Consider the following 27,680-nt stretch of genomic DNA (forward strand, 5'->3'; position numbering starts at 1 on the left):
AGACAGAATGAGACAGACAAACCCAAACAGAGGGACACTCTGCGAAATAACTGGCCTGTGTTCTTCAAAAATACCAAGGCTATGAAAGGCATGAAGGATTAAGGAATTGTTCCAGAGAAAGAGACATGACAATTAAATGCAAAACATGATTCTAGATTGGGAAAAGATTGGGACAATTGGTGAAATTTGATGGGACTGTGGATTTGGTGGTAGATAGTAGTGTCAATATCAAGATAATTTCCTAATTTGGCAAGTTTTACTGTGGTTATGGAGAGGAGTGTCCTTGTCTTTTTAGGAAATACACACCAAAGTATTAATGGTGTATCATGTCTGCGACTTCCTCTCATTTAATTCTAAAGATAATGATTGTGTGTGTGCCTGTTTATACCTCTTTTGCAGTGGTTATGTAGATGTAAATCTTTATTCCATTCTAAACAGACCTGCATAATACCTAATTATTACCCTTTAACCTGGTTTCTAAAAAATGTTTCATAAAGTTTTTTTCGATCTAGTTTTTAGCTTAGTTGACCTTTGCAGTCTCAACAAAAAATGTTGATTCAAAGCACCCCAAATCACAAATTTATTACATTTATGTATTTTTACTTATTTTTCACATAATTTCTTCTTAATATATTTTAAACATACAGAATCCACCCCACAGTGTTTTATAATGGGAAGAGAATGGCATTTAGAGTCAGACAAACTTGGTTTCACACTCCAGTTCTTTCTATCTAGTTATGTGAATGTGGGCAAAATTCTCATATTTTTTTTGGTCACAGTTTCCTCATCCTTAGGCAACTCAGGGTTATTGTCTGGAACAAATGTGGAAACATGAGAAGCCTAAGCAGAGTTGCTGGCATGTAAGAGGCCTGCAGTAAGTGATGCCCGCTCTCTCCTCCTCCCTTCCCTCACCAGAAGTGCTCATGCAGGCCTCCTGGGCACAGGGAAATACAAAACTTATTAGTAGGGGACCATAGGAAAAGGGCTCTGTCCCTGCTCTTTTGTTCATATTTGACTTCCCTCCTTGTATCAGATTCTTGCCTTTATTTCTATAATTAACTCATCCGTCATCAATCAGAAGATGAATCAAGCCAGATGGTGATCACAGTTTGGGAGGAGGATGGGAGTAGAGCAGAGAGAGGATGAGAGGATTGCCAGAGCACTGAGGGTTACTAGGGGACCAGTAGCTAGTGGCAGTGAGGACAACAGGATGGAGTAGGGCTTTCCAACCTGGAGACTGTTTTCATCTGCTGTTAGAGTAGCTCATGATCTCTAAGAAAAATACTGATTAATCATGGCCCAGTGACTGTCTGATTTTCCTCTCTGACTCTTTACTCAGAAAATAAATTTTAGCTGTTCTGAGTCTTGGGGCCCTTCAGTGTGTGCAGTTTCTTTCCTTCATTGATAGCTTCATTTTTTTCTTTGTTCTTTTTGGGGTATTTTTCTTGTTACTAACCTTCTTTACACTTTTATATATAAATATATATTCCCTAAATGTCAACGTATATTTTATGTAAGCTTTATTACATGTTAGTTTCACTTCTATTTTTTTTTCCATTCTTCTTCTTTCTTTAATATCTGCAAGGGTGTGAGGGGTAGGTGAAATGGCTGAAGGTGGTAAAAAGGTACTAACCTCCAGTTGAAAAAATCTAAAGAAAAAAGTATTTGCAAGGCCAGACTGATAAACATTGTATGTGTGTGGAGAGTAGGCGCTCTTGTTGATAGTCTGTCCATTCATCTGTCTGTCATCAGATGTGAGCCACAATAAGTCCAGTGGGACCTGAAGCTTAGACCATTTTTTTTTAGTTCCTTGGAACCAAATTCCACAAGCCTAGGATTAGGGTTCTGCTTCCTACGAAGAGCTCAGGTGCTGAAATTCTGAGCCTGTATCCTTAATTCTATTTTGATTCCTACTGCATTTCCTCACATTGAGTAGATGTTCAGTAAATGTTTCATTAAGGGTTTATTGTACCAGTGACTCAGTAAATAACTCCAGATCCTGCTTTTCATCCCAGATATTTGTACTTAGCTTGGAAACTAGAATGGGACTCAGTGTGGACCTCTACTGGGTCATGCTCTTATGACACCTTCCAAGTTCCCCTCCAGCCACTGCCTCATTTCAGTTTCTCTTCCAAGCAAGCAAAATTTGAGACAGCTGTCCCAGTCTTCACTCCTTATAGCACCACACCTCCCTAATTTACTCTAATCAAGCCTCCCTAGCACTCTGCTTAGAACTTGACTCTGCTCTTGTTATAGTCACCGGTGACCTCCATCTTGCCAAAGCCAGTGGTGGTTTCTCTATCCTTGTCTTACTCAAACATTTGGTAGTACAAGACACAATTGATCACTCTTTCCTTGAAACATGTTTTCCTCTTCATTTCCATGATACCTCCATCTCTGGGGTTTTCATCTACCTCACCAGCTGCTCCTTCTCAGTTCCCTATGTGGGTTCTCTGCTCTGTTTGAGTTCTAGATGTTAGAGTGTCGAAGGGGTTGGTCATGGGTCCTGGTCTTTTCTCTGTCTATAGTAACTCCCTAGGAAAGTTCATCCAATTTATGTAGTATCAAAATGCATCTGCTATCAAATTGATATCTTCAGCTCTTTCTCCCCCAAATACCAGACTTATATATCAGAATGTCTATTTGATGTCTCCTCTTGGCCATCTAATAAGCATCTCAAGTTTACCATATGCAAAATAGAATTCTTGATCTCCTCAGCCTTAAACTGCTCCTCCCTCAATCTCTCTCATTTCTGTAAATGGCTCGTGGATTAAGTGTTTCTGGATTTCTTTCTTTCCACCATCTCCCCTTCCCCATATCTAACTCGTTATCACATCCTATTGGCTCTACCTTCAAAATATGTCATGAGTCCATCAACTTCTCTTCACCTTCACTATCCCTACCCAAATTCAAGGTGCCATCAACTCTTGCCTGTTATGCTGCTGTTAACCCCTAATTTGCTACCCTCCTTCTACTCTGATCTCCCTGAAGTTGACTTTACACATCAGCTAAAGTAATCTTTTTAGAATATAAATTTTGTAAAAATGACAAACGTAGCAACAGAGATTGGATTATTGGTTATCAGAGGGGAAGGGGGGAGGGAAGAGGGCAAAAGGGATGATTAGGCAAATGTGTGTGGTAATGGATTGTAATTAGTCTTCTGGGTGGTGAAGTCACCATGATGTAATCTACACAAAATTCTAAATATATTACAATGTACACCTGAAAGTTATATAATGTTATAATCCAATGTTACTGCAATAAAAATAAATTTTTTAAAAAAATAGAATATAAACTTCACATTGTGTCACCATATTCTCCCCCAACTCTTCCCCAGTTTTAAAACATCTGTTGTCTTCTCTTGCTCTTGGCATAAAATCTAGACTCCTTATCCACCAGTAAGGTCCTATTATCTGGCTCTGCCTTCCTACTTTACCCCATCTTCTACCACACCCCATATTCAGCACACGTCAGCAACACAGTTTCTGTCCTCAAACACACCAACCCTCTTTTTTCCTTGGGGCCTTTGCACTAGCCATGTGCTGTCTGGAACATCCCCTCCGGTCTTCACTGGATTGGCTCCTTCTTGTCACTCAGGTGTCAGCTTAAATGGCATCTCCTCAGTGACCTTCCCTGAGTTCCTCCCTAGTACTTATTATCACATCAACGTGTTTTATTTTCTTTAAAGCCATTATCAATATCAAAAGTTATCTCATTCATTTGTCTGTTGTGTTTCAATCCCCACTAGAGTGCGAGCGTTGAGAGAGGAGGGTCCTTGTGTGTCTTCTTCATTCCAATATCCCTGCTGTTTATATAGTGCCTGGCACCTAGTCTCTGCTAAATAGTTGTACAATAAATTAATCATTTTCCTGAACTCAAGGTAGAACAAAAAGCCTGGGGATTTGTGAGTCTTATCTGTTAGTAGTCTGTGATAGTATTCACCTGCAAGGTTTCATTGTTCCCACCTTGGCTATTTTTTCTCTCCCTTCTTTTCTCCTTCTTCAGGACGGACTTGTCTTTTGTTTCCATCTTTAAACAGTCTTTACAAAGCCACATTTCATCCTTCTTGTCTTTTGACATCACCCAGAGATTCTTTTCTAAAGGGTAGTAATTCCAGCATGTTATGGTATGTAAAGCTGTTCTTATTATATCAAATTAAAGGACTTCCTGATCACTGGTCCAAGGCTTGTCTACTTTTCTTATAACAAATGTTCCACTGTTGTTACCAGTGGTGTAATCTCATATAGATTCTCCTTTGGAGTTTCTGATTTTCATGAGCTTAATTTGTCTTCTCTGACTTCTTTTGTGATGAAGAATCTTTTTGATACTTCTCTTATTATTTCTTTAACTAGAAAGATAATCAAAATATTTAAGCTATAATGGATACCACACATTCACTGTGTGTGTGTGTGTGTGTAAGTGTAAATAGCTATTACCTTTTTTCACATGGTTCTTCCTTATATCCTAATTGATATTTCATTGCCAAAATAAATACCAAATTGTGGGACACTTACTTGTGTAAAGAGATTTATCTATTTTTTTTAGTTCTAGAATCTTTTTTTTTTTTTTGAGAGGGCCCAGCAGAAGAGGGATTCTACTCATTTACAGGCATCTGCTCATGTACACACATGTTCACATACTGCTAGAAATCTCAGGGTGCTCCTAAGAGTTATTGTGTTCTGATTACCTGATGTTGCAGAAAATACCAATGCTGTATCAATAACACTTTGAACACTTGTGACATTATATATATATATATATAATATATATAACCCCCAAAATACAAGGAAACTTCTCCGTCTTTGCTGTAGGACTATAACCTTTAGCTTGAAAACACCATGACTATGGTCCAGTCTACACCAGGAAGAATTTGCACAGCAGCCTAGGATTTTCAGCAGTTAGACCATTTGACCTTTCCTTCACACCCTGCTTAATGGGGCTTCTCACTAATACCACTCCTGAACTTAAAGTCACAGAGTGAGATCATCCAACAGAAGTCCTTCAGGCCAGTTCAGTCACGCTGAAGTGGTGTTAAAACATAAGTCTGTGGGTTGTTCAAAAGCAAATGAAATTTGAGGCACTGCCTCAAGAGCTAACTATGCTTTACAACTCCACCTCTTAACTCTGGTCCCCAGAGTCTCTGCCCAAAATGAACAATTTCTTTTGTTATTGTTTTATCCGGTTTTTCTTTCAGCTTTAGTTTCCACTCCTGTTTTGTATTGTTAAAACATATTCCAGAAAATTCTTAAAGGTATTTCTTCTGCTCTCCTGTTTTGAAACTACCCCAGATCTACTCACTATCCAACAACTGCATATTTGGATATCCTGCTGCAATCTTTCATTTGCTTTTGAACAACCCACAGACTTATGTTTTAACACCACTTCAGCGTGACTGAACTGGCCTGAAGGACTTCTGTTGGATGATCTCACTCTGTGACTTTAAGTTCAGGAGTGGTATTAGTGAGAAGCCCCATTAAGCAGGGTGTGAAGGAAAGGTCAAATGGTCTAACTGCTGAAAATCCTAGGCTGCTGTGCAAATTCTTCCTGGTGTAGACTGGACCATAGTCATGGTGTTTTCAAGCTAAAGGTTATAGTCCTACAGCAAAGACGGAGAAGTTTCCTTGTATTTTGGGGGTTACATTGCAAAAGCAGACCTATTTTATCCTGAAATTTGTGGATGACTTTGGTGTTGCTGGTAGTTGTTAAGTTGGAAGAAATTCCCAGATGTCTGAAAACTTTTCTGACATTATTTTAGTTGACAAATAGTGTACAAATGGCCTTGTTTTTAAATGAGTATTATTTAATCCATGTTAAACCATCTTTTAGTTCTTAAATCAGTCTTAGCTTTATTAAAGTCAAAAGTAATGTTTAGGGAGGGTAAAATCATAAATATGATTCATAAATACTTTTTAAAAACAACAATAGAGCTCCTACTTGAATAGAAATCTCACTTAGAATTGTAGTTTATCTTTGAAAGAAAAACTTCTGGGATTGAGGGTAAACCAATTCTAGAAAAGAAATCAAATATTATGGAATTCGAAAATCTAATTTGACATGTATTAGATTAATGCCCTCTAAAACCCTAAAGTCTGAATTCAGTTTACAGAGTGTTTGACTTAATTCTTTTGTTTCTTTTTCTCTCTTTTTTCTTTGTTGTTTATGTTTAAATCTTGGTGACTTTTCATTTTATGGGTTTAAACATTTAGTACTGAATTTCTAAAGGGGCAGGTCCCTCCCTCCCGTTTTTCAGTGAACTTTGAAGAAGTAGTAGTCAGGAATCTTTTTCTGTGTGACACTACTCTTTTTATGAATATATGCATAATCCCACAATTTCACCAATATACATGTTTTTTGCTTGCAAATAAGTAGGGTTTTAAAAATTTGGTGCATAAAGAGCAAGGTTGATGAAGGCCTTTTCATATATTTGTATCCTAATATGTTTTTATTTTTTAAATATATGCTGCAGCTGATTGAACTAAATTTGATTTTGACTCATGCCACAGAACTGTAATTCCTTCAAAAACATGTCAATATGCAATATATTTAAGGTGATGTCAGCAACAATTCCTTCTCTATTTAGAGTAATATAATCTTAAACCATCAACCTTTTGTGCTTTCATGAGCTTTTGACTTTCATACTGTAATGCATAAAATAATGCATTTTATTTTAAGCTTTTGGTAAAATGTCTATCACTGGAGGGAAAATTTTTGTTAAATATGTTCCCTCTATTGAAATAGGCTCTTCTACCAGTATCTGTATGTCTTTCAATATTCTAAGCTCTTTGAATTACTTTGGTTTAATTAGTTGTCTCTTTATTTAAAAGCTAACATAATGAACCGCTTTTGTGGCCAAAGATTTGGACTAAGTAGGATGATTAAGCTGGGGAACAAAATATTAAATGACGTCAGTCTGGTTACCTTATCCATTCTCTTCAGATAGACATGACCAAGCAACCTGTTGATAGTTGATCTGGGCCAGAGAGAAGAAGGAATAATTAATATTGGAAGGATGTGGAGGGGAAAAAACTTGTAGATTGACCTATAAGGAGAACAATCCATGATGCATAACAAAGAGAATGATCCATGTCTCAAATTCAAGGGCCAACTTGGCTTACTTTTATGAGGACATCTTACTGATTTTTATGAATGGTAACTTCTCTAAAGTCCATATTGAGCAAAGAAAAATGAATGATATCTATGATTATCTCCAAGTACAGTGTGTGGGAGACCTCAAGGGATACAAAATACATCGAAATATTGAATAACTAAAGTAATAACACTCCTCTCAAGCTGTTCATGCTGTGCAATGTATATACACTTGTTGTTTCAAGTTTTCACTTCACTTATTACATTTTAGCATTAATGAGCATGTCTCATGTTAGTCTATGTTGGAAGCAAATATATATTAGCACCTGACTCCATTTTACCCGCAAACAGCCATGTTCATTTATTAGTGAAATGAATTGTTCTATCTATCTATTATGTGCATCCATTATAAAGAGTGCTGGGAGAGGGGGAGGCAAAATTTAATCAGATGAAAATCCTACCCAGAGTGAGCTTCTGCTTTAAAAAGGAAGACTTGTACATAAATGTATATGAAATTCAAGATAGAAGAAACCGTGTGCTTTAACAGGGAAGTACGTAATGGAGGGACAGGTAATATGGTAAGACGGAGTAAGGCCTCAGAGATTTAGTGGGAAACATGGAAATGATCAATAAGGCTTCATAGATGTAGAGATGTTGATCAGAGACTAATATTCCCTTTTAACATTTCTGATAGCTGAACAAAGCTCATGTATGTCTAATAAGGCATGGGTTTTGAAAAATATAAAGTATCCATTTTATACTTATGAATAAGAATATGGAAGAATAGGATCCCATGGATAAGAAAAGGAACTTTGAAGGAAGATGTCCTTGAATCTTTCCCAGGTCTTCCATATTTTCATTTGTTCATATGGTTCATATTTATTGTGTGTGTATCTAAATAGATATATTGCTAACAATAAGGTTACAGACTTTTGTCTTGTTGTCCTCACATAAATACTGATCTAGTATAATTGGCCTTTATCATTTGCAATTTGAAGTATAATATTTGTACTCCTTGAAAATTTTTCAAAGCAGGCTGCTTCATGCCTTTGGCTATTTCAGTACTCTTTAACCACCTTGTTATAGAAAGGTAGAAAGGAAGAATATGAAACAAGACATATTTATTTTGTTCTTCAATTGCAGCACAGATTTAATGAGGTAGGATGTTGAAATAAAGACTTAAATCAGGTTTCCATTCACGTTTAACCATGGATTATGAGAATTTGAAATCTAGGGCTGACCTTGACCAGTCCCCAGAGTCAGTGGAACTGGCCTTTCATATTAAGTTCAAGAAAATTTGCAATCATTCTGATTAGATTTCCCAATATAATACAGAGTAATACTCACTGTTTAGATGCAAGGATTAGCTATATTCATTGAGGTTGATCTTCTGTGGGTCTTTGAAACAATTTTACTTTAATTATACGTAATTTTTCAATGTGATTTTAAATGTGTTTATACTTTGAAATTGGAGTTGGGAGCTATCAAGCCTAGTCTGAAAGCTATGGAGAACTGAATTTTCAAAGAGTGCTTTGAGCAACTGCTCTTACTGACAGGTTCCAGTGTAGAGTTAGATGTACACACTGCATTGCCTTTCCTTAAAGACACACTTCATAGATTTCCTATTCAGATTATATTTACTATGGACTCGATTGGACTTCATATAGTACTTAATAATAAGTTATACCTATTTCAGCTTTCCAAATTCAGTGCTTGAATTGTATAGGTAGCAACATGATCATTTTTAGTTAGTCTTTCTCTTCTTTGCATTAGAAATGATTTGGTGTGTCATGCACTCATTCATTCAATAAGAAACATTTGCTCACCTCTGTGTTCCCAGCACCAGCACAGCATCTTAGTGAGCAAAGTAAACACTGTTGACCTTAAACAAAGAGACAGCCAGTTACTTCTCCAGCAAAAATGGATTTATTAAGGATCAGCAAATAATTTCAGTTCAGGATCTGCAACCCTGGAGAGCCAAATGTAAGTCCAGAGCAACAAGGGGAGGAGAAACTCTTTTGTAGAGGGAAAGAGGAAGTTGGGAGGGCTATTGTAAACAAAGAGTCCATTGGAGGAATTGAGAGTTTGAAGTGTAGTGGCTTTTCATTGGATGAGTTGTGACAGCCTCTTATTGGCTGAGCTTCTTGCCCATCAAGAAGAGGACGTTCTTCTTGTTGGGCCCAGCTGTCAAGGGCTGAGAGCTCCCCATTTTGGCTTCCTGACTCCATTTTAATGAAGTTTCTTATTTATTGGTTTTCACAACACCCTTTCAGCCTCTATGGAAGTTACATTCTAGTATGGAAAGCAAATAATAAGCAAGTGATTATTTAGCAAATGTTACCAAAGAGTATAAGGTGTGAAAAGGGAGTGTATCAGAGGGGCCATCTCAGTGAGTTCCTCTTCTACCATATACCAGCTGTTTGATCTTGCATATATTTCTTAATCTTTCTGGGACTGATTTTAACAACTGTAAAATGATGATAATAATGATGATAATGCTAACTTCATGGGATTGTTGTGAAATTAAAGGAAAAAGAAAATGCATGTAAAAAGTTGGTTGGGGCCGGCCTGGTGGCATATTGGTTAAGTTCAGGCGCTGCACTGTGACGGCCCAGGGTTCAGAGGTTGAATCCTGGTGCAAACCTAGCACTGCTCATCAAGTCATGCTGTGGCAGCATCCCACATAAAATAGAGGAAGACTGGCACAGATGTTAGCTCAGCGACAATCTTCCTCAAGCAAAAAGAGAAAGATTGGCAGCAGATGTTAGCTCAGGGCCAATCATCCTCACCAAAAAAAAGGAAAAGAAAAGAGAAGTTGGGCATAGTGCCTAACACATAGTAGCATTTGATAATTGTTACCTTTTAGGGATTTTTTTGCTAAGGGGGGAGGGTCAAGGAAGCCTTCTCTTAGCAATTGAGTTTGTTGAGGGTTTTTTTTAACTTTTTTTTTTTTTTAAAGATTGGTACCTGGGCTAACAACTGTTGCCAATCTTCTTTTTTTTCCTGCTTTTTGTCCCCAAATCCCCCCAGCACATAGTTGTGTATTTTAGTTATGGGTCCCTCTAGTTGTGGCATGTGGGATGCCGCCTCAGCATGGCCTGGTGTCATGTCCGTGCCCAGGATCCGAACCTGTGAAACCCCGGGCCACCGAAGCAGAGTGCACGAACTTAACCACTGAGCCACGGGGCCACGCCCAGCAATTGAGTTTTAAGCTGAGGTCTGAACAACGATAGTGTTCTCCACTCCATTTGCTAAGTGGAGAACATTTTATAAGAGAAAACACCATGTTCAAAGGCCCAAAGGCAGGATTGCCTGTGATGTTTCCAAAGAACTGGAAGAAGGCTATTGTGCTTGGAGCTCAGAAAATGAAGAGGAGAATGACTTGATGAGGCTGAGGTAGGCTTGGGTACCTAGATCATGCAGGGTCTCATGGGCCTTGTTAAGGTGGATTTAAGACTTTATTCTAAGGGCAATAGGAAGAATTTCCACAGGGAAATGACATGATTAAATTTGAATTTTAGAAAGATTGTTCTGTCATTAGTATTGAAAATGGTTCAAAATCTTTCATCAAGGATTGAAGGTCTGACTCATCTCTGAAGGGACCTTTTGGGGAAAATATTTGTGAATGTTTTTGCTAGTGTCACCTTCTTGAGTGTTGGTCCCTGGGCCAACAATCAGTGACATAATTGACAATGTCAATTTCTAGTTCTTCAGTAAATCTGGGGATCATAGATATGTGTGTATATGTGTATGTACATATATACGTAAATATATAAACACACTATGAATGTATATATATATACACATATGTATATACATATAAATATGCACGTGTGTGTATATATACATATATGTATATACGTATAAATATGCACGTGTGTGTGTGCATACACACACATATTCTGTCTCCCAGTAGGGAGAGAGTCCGACATGTTTTTCTGTCCTGTTTTCTGCCCCTGACTATTCAATCTCAATGTTTTTTGAGTTATGGCATGTATGTTTAAGAGATAAGGGAGAGGAAATATATTTACCAATCCCTTTAATCTATAAGGTATAATGATATGTCATGATAATTACTCTTTATGTGAGTTTGGAAACATGTTATACATAATGACTTTATAGTAAAGATTCCAAAATTTCAGTAATTGTAGAGACACCCGAGAATCCTATGTTGTTCTCCGCGTCGTGATGAACGCAGCAGTCGTGCACATATGCAAGAATAGATCATACAGAGCATCCCCTGAGCTCCGTTTGCAGACAAGTCATATCTCCACCATGAGAAAATTCCCACAAGATTTTGAATTATTAATGTCTTGGAATCTGCGAGATTCAGCAGATATGTTCCGTGTTATTGATGGCAGCAAACTTTATCTCTTTTATTTCTGAGACACGTAATGAAATAGGGAGTCCCTCAAATAACCACAGTTAGTGTTTAGGTTAATTTTATAGGGGCCAGTGGGCTTTTGCCTTAATGTGTACAATTACGATTTTTTTCTCTCACAGCAGATCACATGGTAAACAGAGGGAGAGTGAATTGGCACTAATTTATGAACTCTTCCAGCCTTCTCGGTGCAGTATACCCTGTGAGGGCAAGATGCTCTAATTACACTTACTTCACATAATGAGAGCTTTTCATGACAATTACTGATGAGAGTTAGGATGTTTGGGGACCTTAGAGAAGATGTATTGACTTTCGGGAGAGAAGACTTCCTCTGCCTTTTGTGTAGCTCAGTCCCTAACAGCTGACCAGTTGATCAGTGAAATCCAGCTCCGCAGCCCCACAGATCTGAGTGGGCTATCCACTAAGGGGCTGAGGTTCACTCAGTTACTCAGTGAAATCCAGCTCCGCAGCCCCACAGATCTGAGTGGGCTATCAACTAAGGGGCTGAGGTTCACTTTGTTTCTCAACTCAAATTAGGTCAAAGAGTTCAAGAATTCTGTTTGCTTTTAGCAGTGTTTTTACTTTACGCTTTTTTTCCTTGGTGATGGTCACGCAGGCTGTTTTTCTTTTTGGTAACAAGAATAACCCATAGTCCAGACTGCTCTTTTTAGAGACATTGATTTGCACAGTCACAAATGGATACCTGACATTGTTTTCCTCTTAGCACGTTTACAGTGTTCGAATTTGGGGGACCAATATTTAAAGGCTCTGGTATACTTTATATTAATATGTATATGAGAATGATAATAAAGATAAAAAATAGAGATAATTGCTAATTGTTGTACTAAAGGCATGAGTTTATGTGGTCTACATGTCATTTTTTGAGTAAAACAGAAATTTTCTTTATAATTAAGATGACATATTATGTATATGTCATCTTTTGTAAACAACCAGAAATTTCAGTTACATAACACATCAGCATTTACCTAGCAGGATGATATTGCCCTTTCTAGCTTCTCTTTAATGAAAATAGATCAAGGTTTGTCTCTTTCTTTTTCCCTTTCAAGTTGCTCTGAGCATTAGTTTCTTCTAAAGCCCTTCTTGCTTTTATATTCTCTATCTTTACAACCATTTATGTCCATTAGGAATTTTCTGTCTTTATGTCTGCTAAATCTAAAGTGAGAATTAAAAGCAAAAAGTGTTTGCAATGCAGGCAAGTTTAAATTGAGTAAATTTAAATAACTTACAAGTAATGTAACTGGTAGAATAGGAAGGGAAAATTGCACGTTTTCTTGGCTCTTCCTGCTCTGAACCTTCCTAGTTCTAGGATTTGTATTTAAATAACTATCTTTTACATGTCTTGTATCCTTCCCCCCACACTTCTCAATGCCTAGCACACTTTAGGCCCTTAATAACTACTAGTTTTAGCAATATTATCAGTAATTGAAACCATAAAACATTATGATTACCTTTTGTCAATTTCAATACATTATCTTGTGAATAGGTATGTTTATAACCAAAAACCCTGTTTTCAGCCATGTGTTCATCTATTCATTCAATGAACACACATATTTATTGATTGATTGCTCTGGGTAAGGTATAAAATAAGAGTAAAAATAGTCCTTCAAATAGCAGAATCTAGGATATCTTCAACAAATTTTACTACTAAAAGATTAAAATTCAGACACACCTTAATAATGTCATATGTTATTACATTTTTCATTATCATACTCCCTAAAAAAATATGCTTTGTGTCCCCATAGATTGCATTCAACTAACATTTATTGAACATTTATTAAGCTGGGTAACTGTGCTAAGTGCTTTTACATCCATTATCTCACAAATCATGACAGCTTCCCCCAGGAGGAGTGGTCACCTGCATTTTATAGCTGAGGACTCTGAGGATCACACAGGCTAGGAAGTGATTTGCTCAGGGTCTCATAGCCAGGAGGCCTACCCACCAGGCCTCCTAATTCCTAATCTGGAGCTCTGTCTATACAACAGCCGTCCCTACCCTCACCCTCCGTTATGTTAGAAGCTGATCTCCTGACGTCGGCCGTGAAGACACTGAGACTGGACCAAAGAGACTGAAGTTCTGTGTGGGGGTGAAGGTCTGTTATTTGTCTTGATGCTGCTTACTGCTTTTAAAAGAGTCAATAAATCTCATTAAGAGTATGCATTCAAAACTAAAACACAGCAGTGGTCTGGGAGACAAACCACCAAATGTATAATTCAAGAAAACGAAATTTGATAAAAATCATTCTGTGCACTAACTTTTTTCTTTTTCATTTAAAGAGCAAAGCTTTTCAGTTACTTCGGCATCAAACTTTAAGAGAACTGGAATTATAGCCTGGTTATTTGAGGTTCCACAGCCCTGGTCAACCAGAAAGTTACTTGGCCCACTGACTCTCAGACCACTGAGAGCTGGGGACCAGATTTCCTGTATGGTAACAAAGGGCCCTGACACTGGACACTTGGCCTGAGCTTTTTCTAATATAAAATGTTTAATAGAGAAATCACAGATTCCCATCTCAGGGATTTTGGTAGAATTGCCAATTATGAAAGGAGAGCTAAAATTACCTAGCTTATTATCAGAACCCCCTAAAGAAAAAGCCCCTTAATTTTGCATATGTTTCAAGCACGTACCTCTCCAAGGATTGCTGCTGTTCGTGATAAATCAAAAAGTTAAAATCCAAATAAATCTATTATAGAGTCCCAAAGATCATTATGTCACTTTTTGTGTATATCAGAAGTATCAGCTTTTCCTTAATTATCTGCTATCAAGTCTGAATTACTTGTTTGTTTGGGTTTGGTTTTTTGGCTAAATAGCATTAGCTGTTGAATTCATATAAACCTAAGCAGGCACAAAGAAACACCTAGTTTTAACTAGTTGCTTTTCAAACATTTATTGAACACCTGCTACAGGTCAGGAGAGTGATACAAACAATACAAAGATGAACAAGACAAAAATCGTAAGCCAACACCTCACCTGTGTGATCTTGGACTTGTTACTGGATCTGTCTACACTTTCGTTTCCTCTTGTAATATGGTAATAATGTCTACCTCATAAAGTTGTTGTGATGATTAAATGACAGTATATGTAAAGTGCTTAGTCTTGAAAAAGAAAGAGCTATTATTTTATCATCAATATTATCACTACTAAAGTTAAGTGATTTGTGGAAAATCACAAAGAGTTGCTGAAAGGGGCAGAAATAGAATCTAAATCTCCCTCTGATTCTCTAACAAACTCATATTTATTCAGTGATTTTGCTGGTCGATTTTGCAGATGTTTGTTGAGCGTCTTCTATCTGGTAGGAGCTATGCTAAGCTCTGTGAAAAATACAAGTTGCTTTGCACAGATGTCTTGTCCTCAAGTGCTTGTGGACTATTAGGGGATGTGAGAAATATACATAAATAACTGTGGTGCCAAGAAGAAAGCAGTAAGTGGTATAAAAGAGGCACAGAAAACAGAAGAAAATTTAGAATGGAAGCCTTCATGAACTAAAGGACATTTGAGTTGGGCCTTGAAGGATGGATAGATTTGGACATGGAGAATAGCTGAAGTACATTCCAAGGAAAGGAAATACTAAATGCATGATACAGGAAGTGGTGAGAATTCATTAGGCTGGAGAAAGCAGAGATGAAGGGCCAGGGGAGCAGAAGGTATTAATAAGTACAGAATACATGCTGAAGTATTTAGATGAGAAGTGTCACAATATTTGTGAAGTCTGCAAGTAACAGAGAATTTGTGGGGGTGGAGGTTTGCGAGAGAGGTGGCAAAGTGTTAACAATTGGTAATTGGTGAATATAGGTGAAGGGTGTGTGGGTATTCATTATACTATTCTTGGCAATTTTTCTGGAGGTTTGAAATTTTCCAAAAAAAAGAGTTGAGGGAAAATAATTAAAATACATAAACTCCTATAATCAATAAACAAAGGACAAACTATCTGGTTAAAAAAAATGGGCAAACATGACAAGAAATGCTACAGGAGAATATAAGAATAGCCAATAAATAAATAAAAACATGTTCAATCTCTTAGGAGTTAGAGAAATTTAACTTAATGCCATGAGATACTACTTTTCACCCACTTGGTTGCACCATTTTTTAAGTATAGTCATATGGTGGGTATGTGAGATGAAGAGATGTGAATACCAACCTTCTGTGATTGCTGTAGGGATCAGAGAGCAGAGGATATGAAGTACCTGCCACGTAAAAGACCTCAGTGACAACATGTCCTTCTACTATTACTATTATCAAATAAAAGATAATGAATACCTAAACTAGCAGAGTGACAGGGGAAATGGAAGAGGATTAATGGGATTTGGCACCTGACTGCATTTGAGAGAACAAAGAAGAGGAACCAGAGCTCAGGAAAAACTCAAAGTGTCATTGTTATTTGTTTGTAAAAGAGAAGTTGGTGAAGAAAGGAAGACTTGCCTATGAAAAGGAAGAAATGTTAGCTTAAGTAAGTTGTTTGCCGTACTGCTTGTTGAACACTCTGAAGGAGTCTGCTCAAGTGGTGCCATGTCCGCACCCAGGATCCTAACCGGCGAACCCCAGGCCACCGAAGCGGAACGTGCGAACTTAACCACTGCGCCATGAACCACCAGGCGGCCCCGAATCCTGGGCTTGTTGACTTCCAGCTTAATGTCGTTTCTTAAATAAATGAATAAATGCGTACAAAGTACTTAGAACATGCCTGGCACCTAATATGTGCTCCCTAAGTATTAGCTATTATTATTACTTTGCTGTTGTCAAGGTATTATCATCATTATTCATAAAGAACATAGATTCTGAAGCCAAAGATTGCATCTCAATGATATTAGCAGTGCATTGTTAGCCTTTCCAAGCCTCAGGTTTCTCAACTATAAAAGGGGACAATGATAGAACCTAACTTACAGGAAATTGAGAGAAATAGTTTGGCTTTTATATATATGTATATGCTTTGCTATATATGCAAAGCACTTAGAGCAGTACCTGGATCAAAATAATCGTTAGGTAAATATTATGTAAAATAATATTATCGTAGAAACACTCAATCTCCTAGAATCAGCTTGAGCCGACCAATCTTGAATAGTTGCTTCCCACCCCCTCCTGGATTTGTGATTGTAAGCACTATCTAAAGTGGTCACTGAAACAATAAAAATGCTCACTTAAATTGTGTGATGAGAGAGCAGAGTACAAAATAGATAAGGAGACAAATTGAACATTCAATTGTTTCAGAGGCCTGCATGCAAAAAGAAAATGTGGGAGGTGTGCAAGGAGGAGGTGGTGCCAAGAGGAGGTTAGAAGGCACCAAGGAAAGTTTCACCAGTATCAGTTAAATCTTCCTCTTTCCCTCCCCCTAATAGTGACATAATTCTGCCTTGAGATCTCTTGGGCTTGTCATAAAGGAGAGTTTCATAAGTCACTACTGAGTTTTGTATTTTTCTCATGTGCAAAAATACAAATGTTATGAGAAGGAAAATCAAGACATAAAGTGACAATCTTGTAAGAAATTTGAAATAAATGGTGTAATTTTAAACACGTCTGGAACATTTTTAATCCCTGAGTTTTGAAATGTTTTTCTGGAAGGAGACATTACTGTGTATTAAAAATCACTCCATACTTAGTACTACTTAGTTCCATCAAGAGCATCTTTTGTGCCAGCTCCTTCTAAAGTAGCTTTATTATTTGGTTTTCAATGTGCCATGTTAATTCTTAAAATATTGGGCTCCTGCCATTCATGTCTAATTGAAGAGCACAGTCCAAAGTCAATTTTTAGAATATATAAATTCACCATATAATATTATCAATTTCATGACTCTTCTTCAATATAGATTCACTCATTGAGTGCCTACTATGTCAGCACTCATCACTAAGGTTAAAAGAATGATAACAGCCCAAATGCTCCTCCTGCACCCATGCCTTGGAGTTTATAGTCTATTGGGTGAAATAATCATGAGGACAAGTAATTACAGCCTGATATAAGTGCTGTGATAGTGTAAATCCAGTGATAGCACAAAGGAAGAAATGACTGATCAGAAATAGACTACTTTACACAGTCCTTGAGCAAATTTAGTCCTTCTACAGGAGAATAAACAATTACCAAAATGCCAACTCAACTAGACATCTTTATCCATTCTCGGTCTTATTTTATACTATTGCTGTAATTGCACAACGTATGTAATCTCCATATCATAACAGAACCCTGACCACTTAGATTTTTTGCAAAGGAGAAAACGCAAACTTTGCAACAAAGTCCTTTGTTGGATTAGAATTTTTTCTTATTCCATGAATTGAGAGAGATCGAATGCCTTCTCTAATGATCAAAGGCATTATTCTTTCTAGGTTTAGAAATCATTATTTTCTATGTAGTCTTCTGTAAACTACTGATACCACACATGCTTCTTTAAGACTCATTGAGTATCTCCTTTTGCAGATTTTAGACTCTAGGGCTAGGCAGTCTTCTTATGACAAGTGGAGAGCAGGTGTAGAAAAAGGTGTAAATGCTGTCTGGGTGATTGATAATATGGTTGTCTGTCTCAGGGGCTAGCTTCTGGAAAGGGCCTTCCAAGGGTAGTTTTAAGAACAATTGCCTAGGGCTGTCTTGGGCTGAGTGTGTGGTAGAAAAGAACTTGCTGTTTTGAGGGGAAGAGAAAAGAAGGCCTTGCATCCCAGAAGACTTATGGCTTCTCTTTGTCTGATGAAAGAGTGGCATTGACAGTGTACAGAGTGGATGATAGCAAATCTTGCTTGTCTCCAGTGATTTTTCTTTTGCAGGGTGGAGGGATTCAAATTGTGAAGTCTATTTGGAATGAGTTCTCTACAATCTCTCCCTGTCCCTGGAGAGAATGAGAATGACTAATTGAAGCATCCCATAACAGTAATTGAGACAGATTGAAAGGGGAAATGAGTGGTTAACCTTGAGCCTCCTCCTGATGCCGTGCATGGTGATGTTAGAGTAGGTTGGGGGGGGGGGGGGCATTAGGAGCTCATTTTCACAAAAGTCCACATAGCTTCTATAATTAAATTTCAGAAAAATATGTTTCCGCCTCAACGTAAGTTTCAGATACTTGTTGCTCTGTTTTACATCATGTCATTAATGAAAGCTCGTTACTGATGCCTGAAAACCGGAGACAGATTTGCTCTGAAGCTAATGAAGCTTAAACTTCAGGGCCCCTCACTTACAGGGGCCCCTTCTAAGGCCCTGGAACTAATTTTGCATTCCTTTCTTAAAGAAGAGCCCCCAAATTGTATAGCCTTCAGGTCCCACAAAACCTGGATCTGTCCTTGCTCATAAAATTCCAATTATAAATGAGTGATCTGGCATAAATTGAAAAGTTCTCCAAAACGAAGGCCAGCATTTCTTCACTTCTTAAGGATTCTGTAACTGTTTAATACTGCTTAGATCTATATCTGTTTACTCTAAATTATCTATTTTTGGAAATTCTAGGAATTGAGATGAACCGTGTACTAGCTAATTAGTTTTTGTGAATAAGAGTGATTATTCCCTAAAGATAGTGTTAGTAATGTTAAAAAAAGTAGAAAAAGGCTCTATAATAATATAAAGGTACCAGTTTGTATATTTCTGTGTACTGATACAATAATTGTAAATAAGAATCAAATGGATTCGTTGTAAAAAGACTCACAGATTTCCTATATTCTGAATTGTGACACAGTTCATCTTTGCGCCCTTGTGCAATACCTAATTTAGTGCCTTATACATAGTAGGTGGTCAAAACATATTTGTTGAATTGAAATTAAGTATATGTTGTGAATTGAATTGCTCTAAAACTAAGAAGAAACGCTAGCAGAATCTGTCTGGCTTGAAAAAAATACAACACATAACCTAAATATAGTGCTTTGCATATTGATGGCGAGTAACTTTTATAGAGCAAAACTCTCTACCATTCCAGAAATTACATGATCATCTTTTGGCAAGTACAGTTCACATAATATCACAAACCTGCTACCATGTTATTACTTGATTAGTGAGTACATGGTTAACTTGGGCATCCTATGTGCCTTGTCTGAAAATTCACATAGGCTCAAAAGATCTGGGGATCTTTTTTCCTTATTTTTTATTGTTGTTGTAGATTTTGTTTTCCTGCTGTTGATCAGGTTGTAGATTGACCTCAAGAAGTTATAACTAATGGAGTATACTTGGGTTTAGACAAAATTTTATTTGACTAGTCATATACTTGTATCTGAAACCTGTATCCTTTGGATGGTTTTCTTCCCAATGGATATCAAATTTTGTTTCAACTGCTTTCTAAGACAAAGGAAGTTAGCTATCTTTTGCTTACTCATTCATCCTCTTGTGTACACACACACACACACACACTCACAATACACACACACAGATAGTTATTTGGTAAGCAGATATTTGCGTAGTGTGAATCACTGAATGAACCCTGAACTGCATAATTTGACAAGAGCTGAGACCATTCTTCAAGCTGTCAAGAATTTTATCTCTCTCAGCTAAGAGTAATATATCTGGTTCAGTACTCAATGGTGGGATGATCTAGAAATACTCAGTGAAAGAGTATGATCTCTTACTGCCATGCTCTTTGAAGAGAACAAAAAATATAGAAAGGAATACATTGATTTAGAATGAAGTACTTAATTTCTAGCATCAAATTGCCCTTTGAAAATTTTTTTTCTGACTGTTTCTCAAGACTTGGGTTTTCATCTCTGAAGAAGCTTATTTTTCACTTTTCTGATTTTCTCAGTTATTTGGGCAGTTTTCACAGGCAATTAAATGAGATGAAATATTTGTTTCATCTCAAATCTCAATATTTTAGCCCAGCTTTCCTAGTTTTGAATATACATTTATTCTCCCAGCAATAGCAATTACAATAGTAAGGTAAACAGTAACTTTTATTGGCAGTCTTGTTTCTCAAAGACCTGTTTATACTGATGATCTTGCTGAGGCTTCTGATAAATCTGCATCAATAAAAGATGTTGTACTCATCAATTAAGCATAGAGCTGAAGCTTCAAATACACACACTACATGTGTTAAAGTAAAGATTGTCACTTTTGATAGGAGTAAGGGCTAAGTAATTGTTGGGAACATCGAAGCCCTCTGTGTAACAAAGACTAATATGAACTGGTTTGAGCTGTTGGACCAGCATATATCTGAACAAATAGGATCCTAATGGTTTTGTAAGCTTGAAGGTAGAATGAAAGTAATTTGGGCAGCATTCCTAAGTCTGCAATTCTGTTAGGCCAGTTCAGACACTCTCCACAGGAAGCGAACATTGAGGTCAGAAGTTGGGTCAAAGCCTTTTAATTGTGAGCCTCCATGATGCCTCTGGGCTCGGGTCAATAACCTGAAAGGCCCTGTTTGTGGGCCTGGAAAGGGTATATTATGCGGGCTCAGGTGGCCTACTAGACTGTTCTAATACTCAATTGTGAGAAGCAGATTATCTGCTTTGCAGATTATCTGATCTTCTATCATCAGCCTTCCCATTGGGCTTTCCGTTGCCGAGGATGGGGCTAAAATGTGAAGTGCAAGAAGTTAGGCACAGTGGACTCTGTGTGCAGTCCCATTACAAAACCAAATATAAATCAATCAACAGGCATTGCCTTGTTAAATGACTTTAGGCTTATTTGGTCTGGCGTTTTCTCTGTCTTAATCTGTATTCTCTAGCATTGCCTAAACCCCATTTATTTTACTCTCATCTCCTAGAAATCTTTAGACTAGAAAACAGATGTATCATGAAATCCATGCAAAATGGAATTATCAAACACTTTTCCTTTTTTCATGTTCTCTGTAATGTAGGTATCGCATTATGATGTAATTTAATTTCTTCTCTGGAAATTCATGAAGTCATTCCAGCCTAGGCTATCCTCGGTGCCCTGGTAATCTTGCTTGATTGTCCCCTTCAAGGCAGCTGTGGTTCAGTCAGAAGAAAGATTGGTTATCTCTGTGGTCACAGTTTCTGTGGATTAGGAAGTCAGGCTGGATTGTGATCATATTTTTATCAAAGACCAGAATATTATCATCATTCTCCTATGTTTTCTGAAACAAAGAGAGAAAGGGACATAGGGAGGGAAGGAGGAAGGGAGGGAGGAAAGCAGAGGGGGAAAGGGAAGGAGAGAGAGAGAATGAACACTAATGATATTTTAGCCAGATATAAATTATTATAATCTTCTCTATGGCTAGGCGGGTAGTACCCTGATAAATTGTTGATAAGGAAGTAGATTTTTATGCCCTTTTTTGGCATAAGAAAACATCTCTAATGCTTAAGAGCAAAATGACAGACTCTTCAATCCTGATCTTTGTTCTTAACACTAGATCAGGCCTCACTCCCGAAGTACTGCCTACAAAAGCCAGGCTTTTCTGCTAACACACTTACCCTTTCCTCTGTTCCGCTAGTCCTGGCACAGATGCTCTAAGAGTGGAGAGAGCATTGATTAATACCAGTGAACAAGTATTTTTGGTTTCAACAACCCCTTCATCTATCCTGTTTTTTTTTGTTTTAAATCAGTTTTGATGACTTTTTTTTTCTATTAGTAGTATTCTTACTTACAATACAGGGATATATACCTAGGAATTTTGTTGGCAATTTTTAAATCTTTTATTATTCAACAGATATTCATCTCATACCTACTTTGTGCCAGGCAGTGTTCTAGGTACTTGGCATAATGATAACAAACTAGTAAAACAGTCTTAGATCTCTGCCCTCATGGAGTTTACATCCTATTGTGAAGAGACAAGAGAATAAAAAAATAAAACAAATAAGTAAATTATATAGTTTGTTAAAGGAGATAAGAGGGGCCAACCCAGTGGCATAGTAGTTAAGTTCGTGTGCTCTGTTTTGACGTGCTGGGGTTCACGGGTTTGGATCCCGGGTGCAGACCTAGACGCCAATCATCAAGCCATGCTGTGGCGGCATCCCACGTACAGTGTAGAGGAACACTGGCACAGATGTTAGCTCAGCAACAGTATTCCTCAAGCAAAAGGAGGAAGATTGGCAACAGGTGTTAGCTCAGGGCTGCTCCTCCTCACCAAAAAAAAAAAAGGTTGGGGGAGATAAGAGCTAAGGAAAAAAAAAAAAAGAAATGTTAGATAGGTTAAAGGAGCCAGAAGTGCTGGAGGAGGGGTGAGGGGGTTGCAATTTAAATAGGTGACCAAGTTGGCCTCATTTAGGAGAAGCAAAAACTTGAGGGCCATGAGGGAGTTAGTCATGAAGATTTCTGGAGAACATTCCAGGCAAAGAGAACAGCCAATGCAAAGGCCCTAAGTTGAAAGCATCCTCCAGGTATTCAGAGACCTTGTTCTTACAAATTGAAACTAGAAGGCTTTTCCCAAGATCAGTCTTTCATTATCAAACTCATGTCTATCCTTACTGTTTGTATTTGGAATAATTTAACAATATTAGAAGCAGATGGCTTCTCTCAATGTATCTATATTTCTAGAAATGATAGAACACTATTTTCCAACATCCAAGACATCCTTTGAAATGTCTTGCATCTTCTGAGAAATAGAAATTATAGTATTTGTTAAACACTATATTTACAAAATTTCATGTATTGAAACAAATCTGATTTCTTTAGGAATTTAAATGAACACATCTGACTTTTCACAATAGCTACACCTGGAGTAGCTGTGTTTTAAGAAGGAAGGAAAAACATTTATTGAGCACGTGTTTTGTGATAGGCACTGTACAAGGTCCTTTATATATGTTATCTCATATAATCTCTATAATACTTCTCTGACGTGTTATTGTTTCCATTTTGTATAGGATTCAAGGAGATTAAATAATTTTCCCAAAGCCTAAAAAAATAGGAAATGGAGAAGTGAGATCCAAACCCAGGTCTATTAGAATTCAATGCCAATGAATGGCACAATTTGCCCATTTTTCTAGGGGAATCTCATGGTAATTTTTGCTTCATGTATTTCTCTCACTTTCCACAGGTAACCAATCAATGCATTCTGTTGATTTCATCACCTGGATATCTGTCAAAGTTACCCACATTTCTTCACCTCCACCACCAGGGCCCTAGTTCAGCCGTCGTCTCATAGCCTTGCTGGTCTCCAGGCTTCCAGTCTGAGCAGTAGTTCTCAATCTTGACTGTAGTTTTTTAAAAAATTGCTGATGTGTAGGCCTCACTCCAGCCCAGTTAAATTAGGATCCTAGTGTAGAGAAACTTAAACGTTGATAATTTTTAAAAGCTCCCAGGTGATTCTAATATGTATTCAAGGTCAAAAACTACCGTATTAGGCGCTTCTATAACGTAAATACCGTTAAAATCCCTAAGTAGCTCCTCCTCCCTCTCAGGATAAAGTCCAGACTTTTAATGTGGCCCTACTTGACCTCGTCCCTGGGCTTACCTTGCCAGCCCTTGTATCTTGCCCTGGCCTTGAGTTTATTTATAAATCATATAAAATTATTTTTATATTATAACTTCAGGGATATTTATTTGTATTTCTTATCAGCCTTTTGCTTAAAATGTTCTTCCTCTAGAACTTCCTGTAAAATAATGATCAACAAAGCCATAGGTGTGCTAAGAAGCTATAAATGATTTTAATAAAATAAAAGTTATTTTGTGAAACACATGGAGCTCTCTGAGATGGCTGATTGGTATTTTTTAAGAGAGACCTACCGAAAGAACAAACGGACTCTGGCATGTCAAAATTTAGATCTTTCTAATAATAATGTTGAAACTGAGATGAATTACTTGGATTTCTCATTTTGTAATTGTCATTGCTAAATGTAACTGAGAATAGAGTAAATAACGGTGAAACCACTTATTTTGGTGCTGTTGTGATATTTAATTGGAGAAAATGGTATTTACTTTTTTACTGTTTGATGAAAAGTTAACTTGCCTCTGTCTTTCCTTGCTCTGTTGTGCCATCATCCTTGCAAAATGCTTTAGTAACTAATTAAGAAAGAAATTCTAATCTCATTAATGCCTTCTTTAAATGAATCTGAGTTTTTTTTTAAGATTAAAGATAAAAAAGAGGCTAGTGCTTTTATGAATCTGTTATTATCAGATAAGCTAGATGTTATTTTATTCAGTGAGTATTAAGAGTAAAACATGTTGACCTGGCTTCTGAATTGACTACAGTGAAGGTCTCCAAATTTGCTTGTTCTTCATAATCACCAGGGAAGCTTTTAAAGAATGGAGGTTTCTCAGCTCCACCTTACACTTATTGAATAGGAATCTCTAGATTTAGACCTAAAAGTCCCTGTTTCTTATCAGATTCCGAGGAGATTCTGATGCACAGCCAGGTTTAAGAACACTGAACCAGAATATATTTAGCAATGGGAAGAGACACAGAGTAGCCTGATAGAAGTAACCCATTCACCCATTTGAGGTAAAAGTATTGCTTCCAGAATACTAAGTAATCAGATGCCTGGGAGTCCAAAGGCAGAATGAGAAATCTCACTCTGATAATCCACACTTCTTCCATTTCCCTTATGCCTGAGCCATCCCCAAACATCTAGATTTCTCAATTAATAATAGCTCTAACAATAATAGCAGTAATGTTATTATGGATGTGCTCTGATTATATAACTATCTCCTCCATTTAATCCTCAATACATCCTATGACTTAGGTACTGCTACGTGGGCAAAGCATGAGAAAAGTGACACGCCAAGTAAGCAAGTTATTTGTGACTCCTAGTAGGCAACATGATCCCAGCTCAGGCAGGCTGACCCCATAATTCCCACTCTTAACCACTATGCTCTCCTGCCTCTAAACACACTATGTCCTTTTTTTTCAGCCGTGTACTTTTTATAGCTCCATTGTTTTCCTCATGATGCTCCCTTTGCTCAGAATCCCTTACTTCCCTTTCTTCTCCATTGAAATTCTGCTTTACAAAACCCAGCATCAACTCTGCCCTTTCTTTGGCTCCTTCTCATGTCATCTTCACCGCCTTTAGACCAAATGAATTGTTCTTGACTTGGTATACAAGGAGGAAGGCAACCTAATATATATTAACCATCAACCTAGGGCACACTGTAAGGTAAATAAGACTATGTCCATGTTATATGTGGGTAGAATGAAGTTGAAGAAGGATTTTTCCAAGAGTTGCCCAATATGTGGAGAAAAGCAGATTGGAACCCCAATCTCTCTAACTCCCAAGCTCTTTATGCCATGACATGTTGTTCTGTCCTTTGACATGTTGTTCATGGCATATCACAGCATATATCATACTGTAAAATAATGAATTGTGAAATTCCCTGAGGGCAAGCATATTATATTCCTCTCTGAAACCTTAGTTCCAGAAAAAGTATGGCATGTCTAATGTGCTCTGGAAGGTGTTTGATGGATGAATTTTGAGGTTCTTCCATTAAGCCAGATCTGGGAAATTTTTATGGAGCTAAGCATACAATTGGCAAATGTAGTTAACTTTACATTCTCCTTCCTCAAAGTGTACAGATTACCTCACAAGCCATCAGGAAAATGCCACGTTAACCTCCGAGGATAGTTACTAGATCCTCTCTCTCTAGCCATGATGTGGTTTACTGACTTTATTTGCCTTATGCTTTCTCTTCTTTTGGAGTAACCATTTGGAAAGATAAATATGAGAGATAAAAGAGAGTAACAAGAAAGCACGGAGAGTAAGAAGAATGCTTTAAAATAACTTTTGTTTCTACAAAGCCAAGTTTTCTACCATGAAAAGTACCTCTGAGCTCTGTGGGGAAAGATAAAAACAAAAAGCTTGGAAGCTGGTATTTGTTTTGCATGCTTGAAAATTCTACATTCTTCTTTTCTTTGTGCCCTGCAGTTTTAATATAGAAACAGACAATTCTGACTTGACCTTAAGTGCCTCACCAATCTGCTCAGGGGACTCCCTTTAGGAGTATAAGCTGACACCACCTTGCCTGAGCTTCTTTCAATCAATAACATGGTGGAGTACACATGATACGAATAGGCAGACCGATAAGAAATAAAAGCATATCTGTTGATACAGATGGAGCGATAAATGGACCGGTTTCTATCCAAGGACTTTGAAGGGGAAATCAAGGAGGGAAAAGATGGCCAAATGTGAATGTATAGCAAATTAATTTTTTCTGAGGGACGATTTCTGTTTCATTTCTTCTGTTCAGAAGAAAATGGTCAAGTTGTTCTCTGCCTAAAAGGAATTTGTTACTATGGTTCTTAAAATAAGCCTCTTGAGAGTATGCACTTTGTGACTGTAAATCTACAGTGGCAAAATTGTGTTAATTTGACTGACTAGAAATATTAACCATATTATATCACATAACTGCCAGAAATAATTCTCTATCATGCCCTGTGACTTTATTTTAATTGATTTTTTTTACTTTCAGCTTTTGTGATTTTTGTTTATTCTGACACACATTTATTAAGTGCATGGAAAATTGTTTTGCAAATTATTTTTAGTGTTTTTATCATGTTTAAATTGGTGGATTAACTCTTTTTCTTCAGAATGCCAACCGCTCTTATTTTCAGACTCGATACTGCTGATTTAGCTTTTTGGGCCCACTAATGGCTTTATTGTCCACATCAGCAGTCTATACAATTAAGCTGTATGCTTAGCAGTATCATTTGATGTTTCACATAGATTTGAAAGTCAAAATTGAATATGATTGATTGCTGCACGATATGTTAATATTAGGATTCCTGAGCTATGTTATAGAATAAATCATTCAGTATCATAACCAAGATAATGCCTCTAACACTACTCATTTTATGTTCTATCAGTAATCAGGCCTTAGGAATAAGCCTCATTTATCTACTGTAGAGTCTGCATATTATACAAATCACAAGGTGAATGTTCATAGAAACATCATGTAGGATAGAAGAATTTACCTGTCAATATTACCGAAAAGATATAGTCAAAAGAGGATAACCTCATTTCCTTTATCAGCCTTTCTTCTTTCTATTTACCTTGATATCTGATGTTTAAAAATGATGCTGTTTTGTTATTTCTTAACTATATTTGTTTACAAAAACTAACAATAAAATAATTAACAATAAAATAATTTTTTGACTGCTTAATAAGTACCAGGAAGTATAATGTCTTTTAGCATATATAAATTTATTTAATCCTCGCAATAACACTAAGGTATGTAGGTACTGTGGTTATCCCCTTTTTACTGAGGAAACTGAGGCCCAGAGAGGTTAGATAACTTGCCTTGGGTCACATAGACAGTAAAAGGTAGAACAGGATTTGAACCCAGGATAGCTGGCCCTACAACCCATGCTCCTGACTAATATAGTGTACCTGCTAGAAAAATATGTGAGAGAT

General features: G+C 37.2%; 1 protein-coding gene across 12 annotated transcripts in view; it reads left to right on the forward strand.

The window, feature by feature from the left end:
• SLC10A7 (solute carrier family 10 member 7) overlaps nucleotides 1-27,680 on the forward strand; it is a 236,536-nt gene that overhangs the window by 101,355 nt on the left and 107,501 nt on the right. The window contains exon 6 of one of the 12 annotated variants that reach the window (XM_070608939.1): nucleotides 23,375-27,411. The exons of 9 other annotated variants lie outside the window; for them this stretch is intronic. In XM_070608939.1, the coding sequence (XP_070465040.1) occupies nucleotides 23,375-23,482 (108 nt within the window). In that variant the 3' untranslated portion in view covers nucleotides 23,483-27,411. Of the gene's footprint in view, nucleotides 1-23,374; nucleotides 27,412-27,680 lie in introns of those variants that run through there. 2 more of the 12 variants (XM_070608941.1, XM_070608945.1) reach the window with 2 other exon arrangements.

The sequence above is a fragment of the Equus przewalskii genome, chromosome 2, assembly GCF_037783145.1.
Source record: "Equus przewalskii isolate Varuska chromosome 2, EquPr2, whole genome shotgun sequence".
NCBI lineage: Eukaryota > Metazoa > Chordata > Mammalia > Perissodactyla > Equidae > Equus > Equus przewalskii.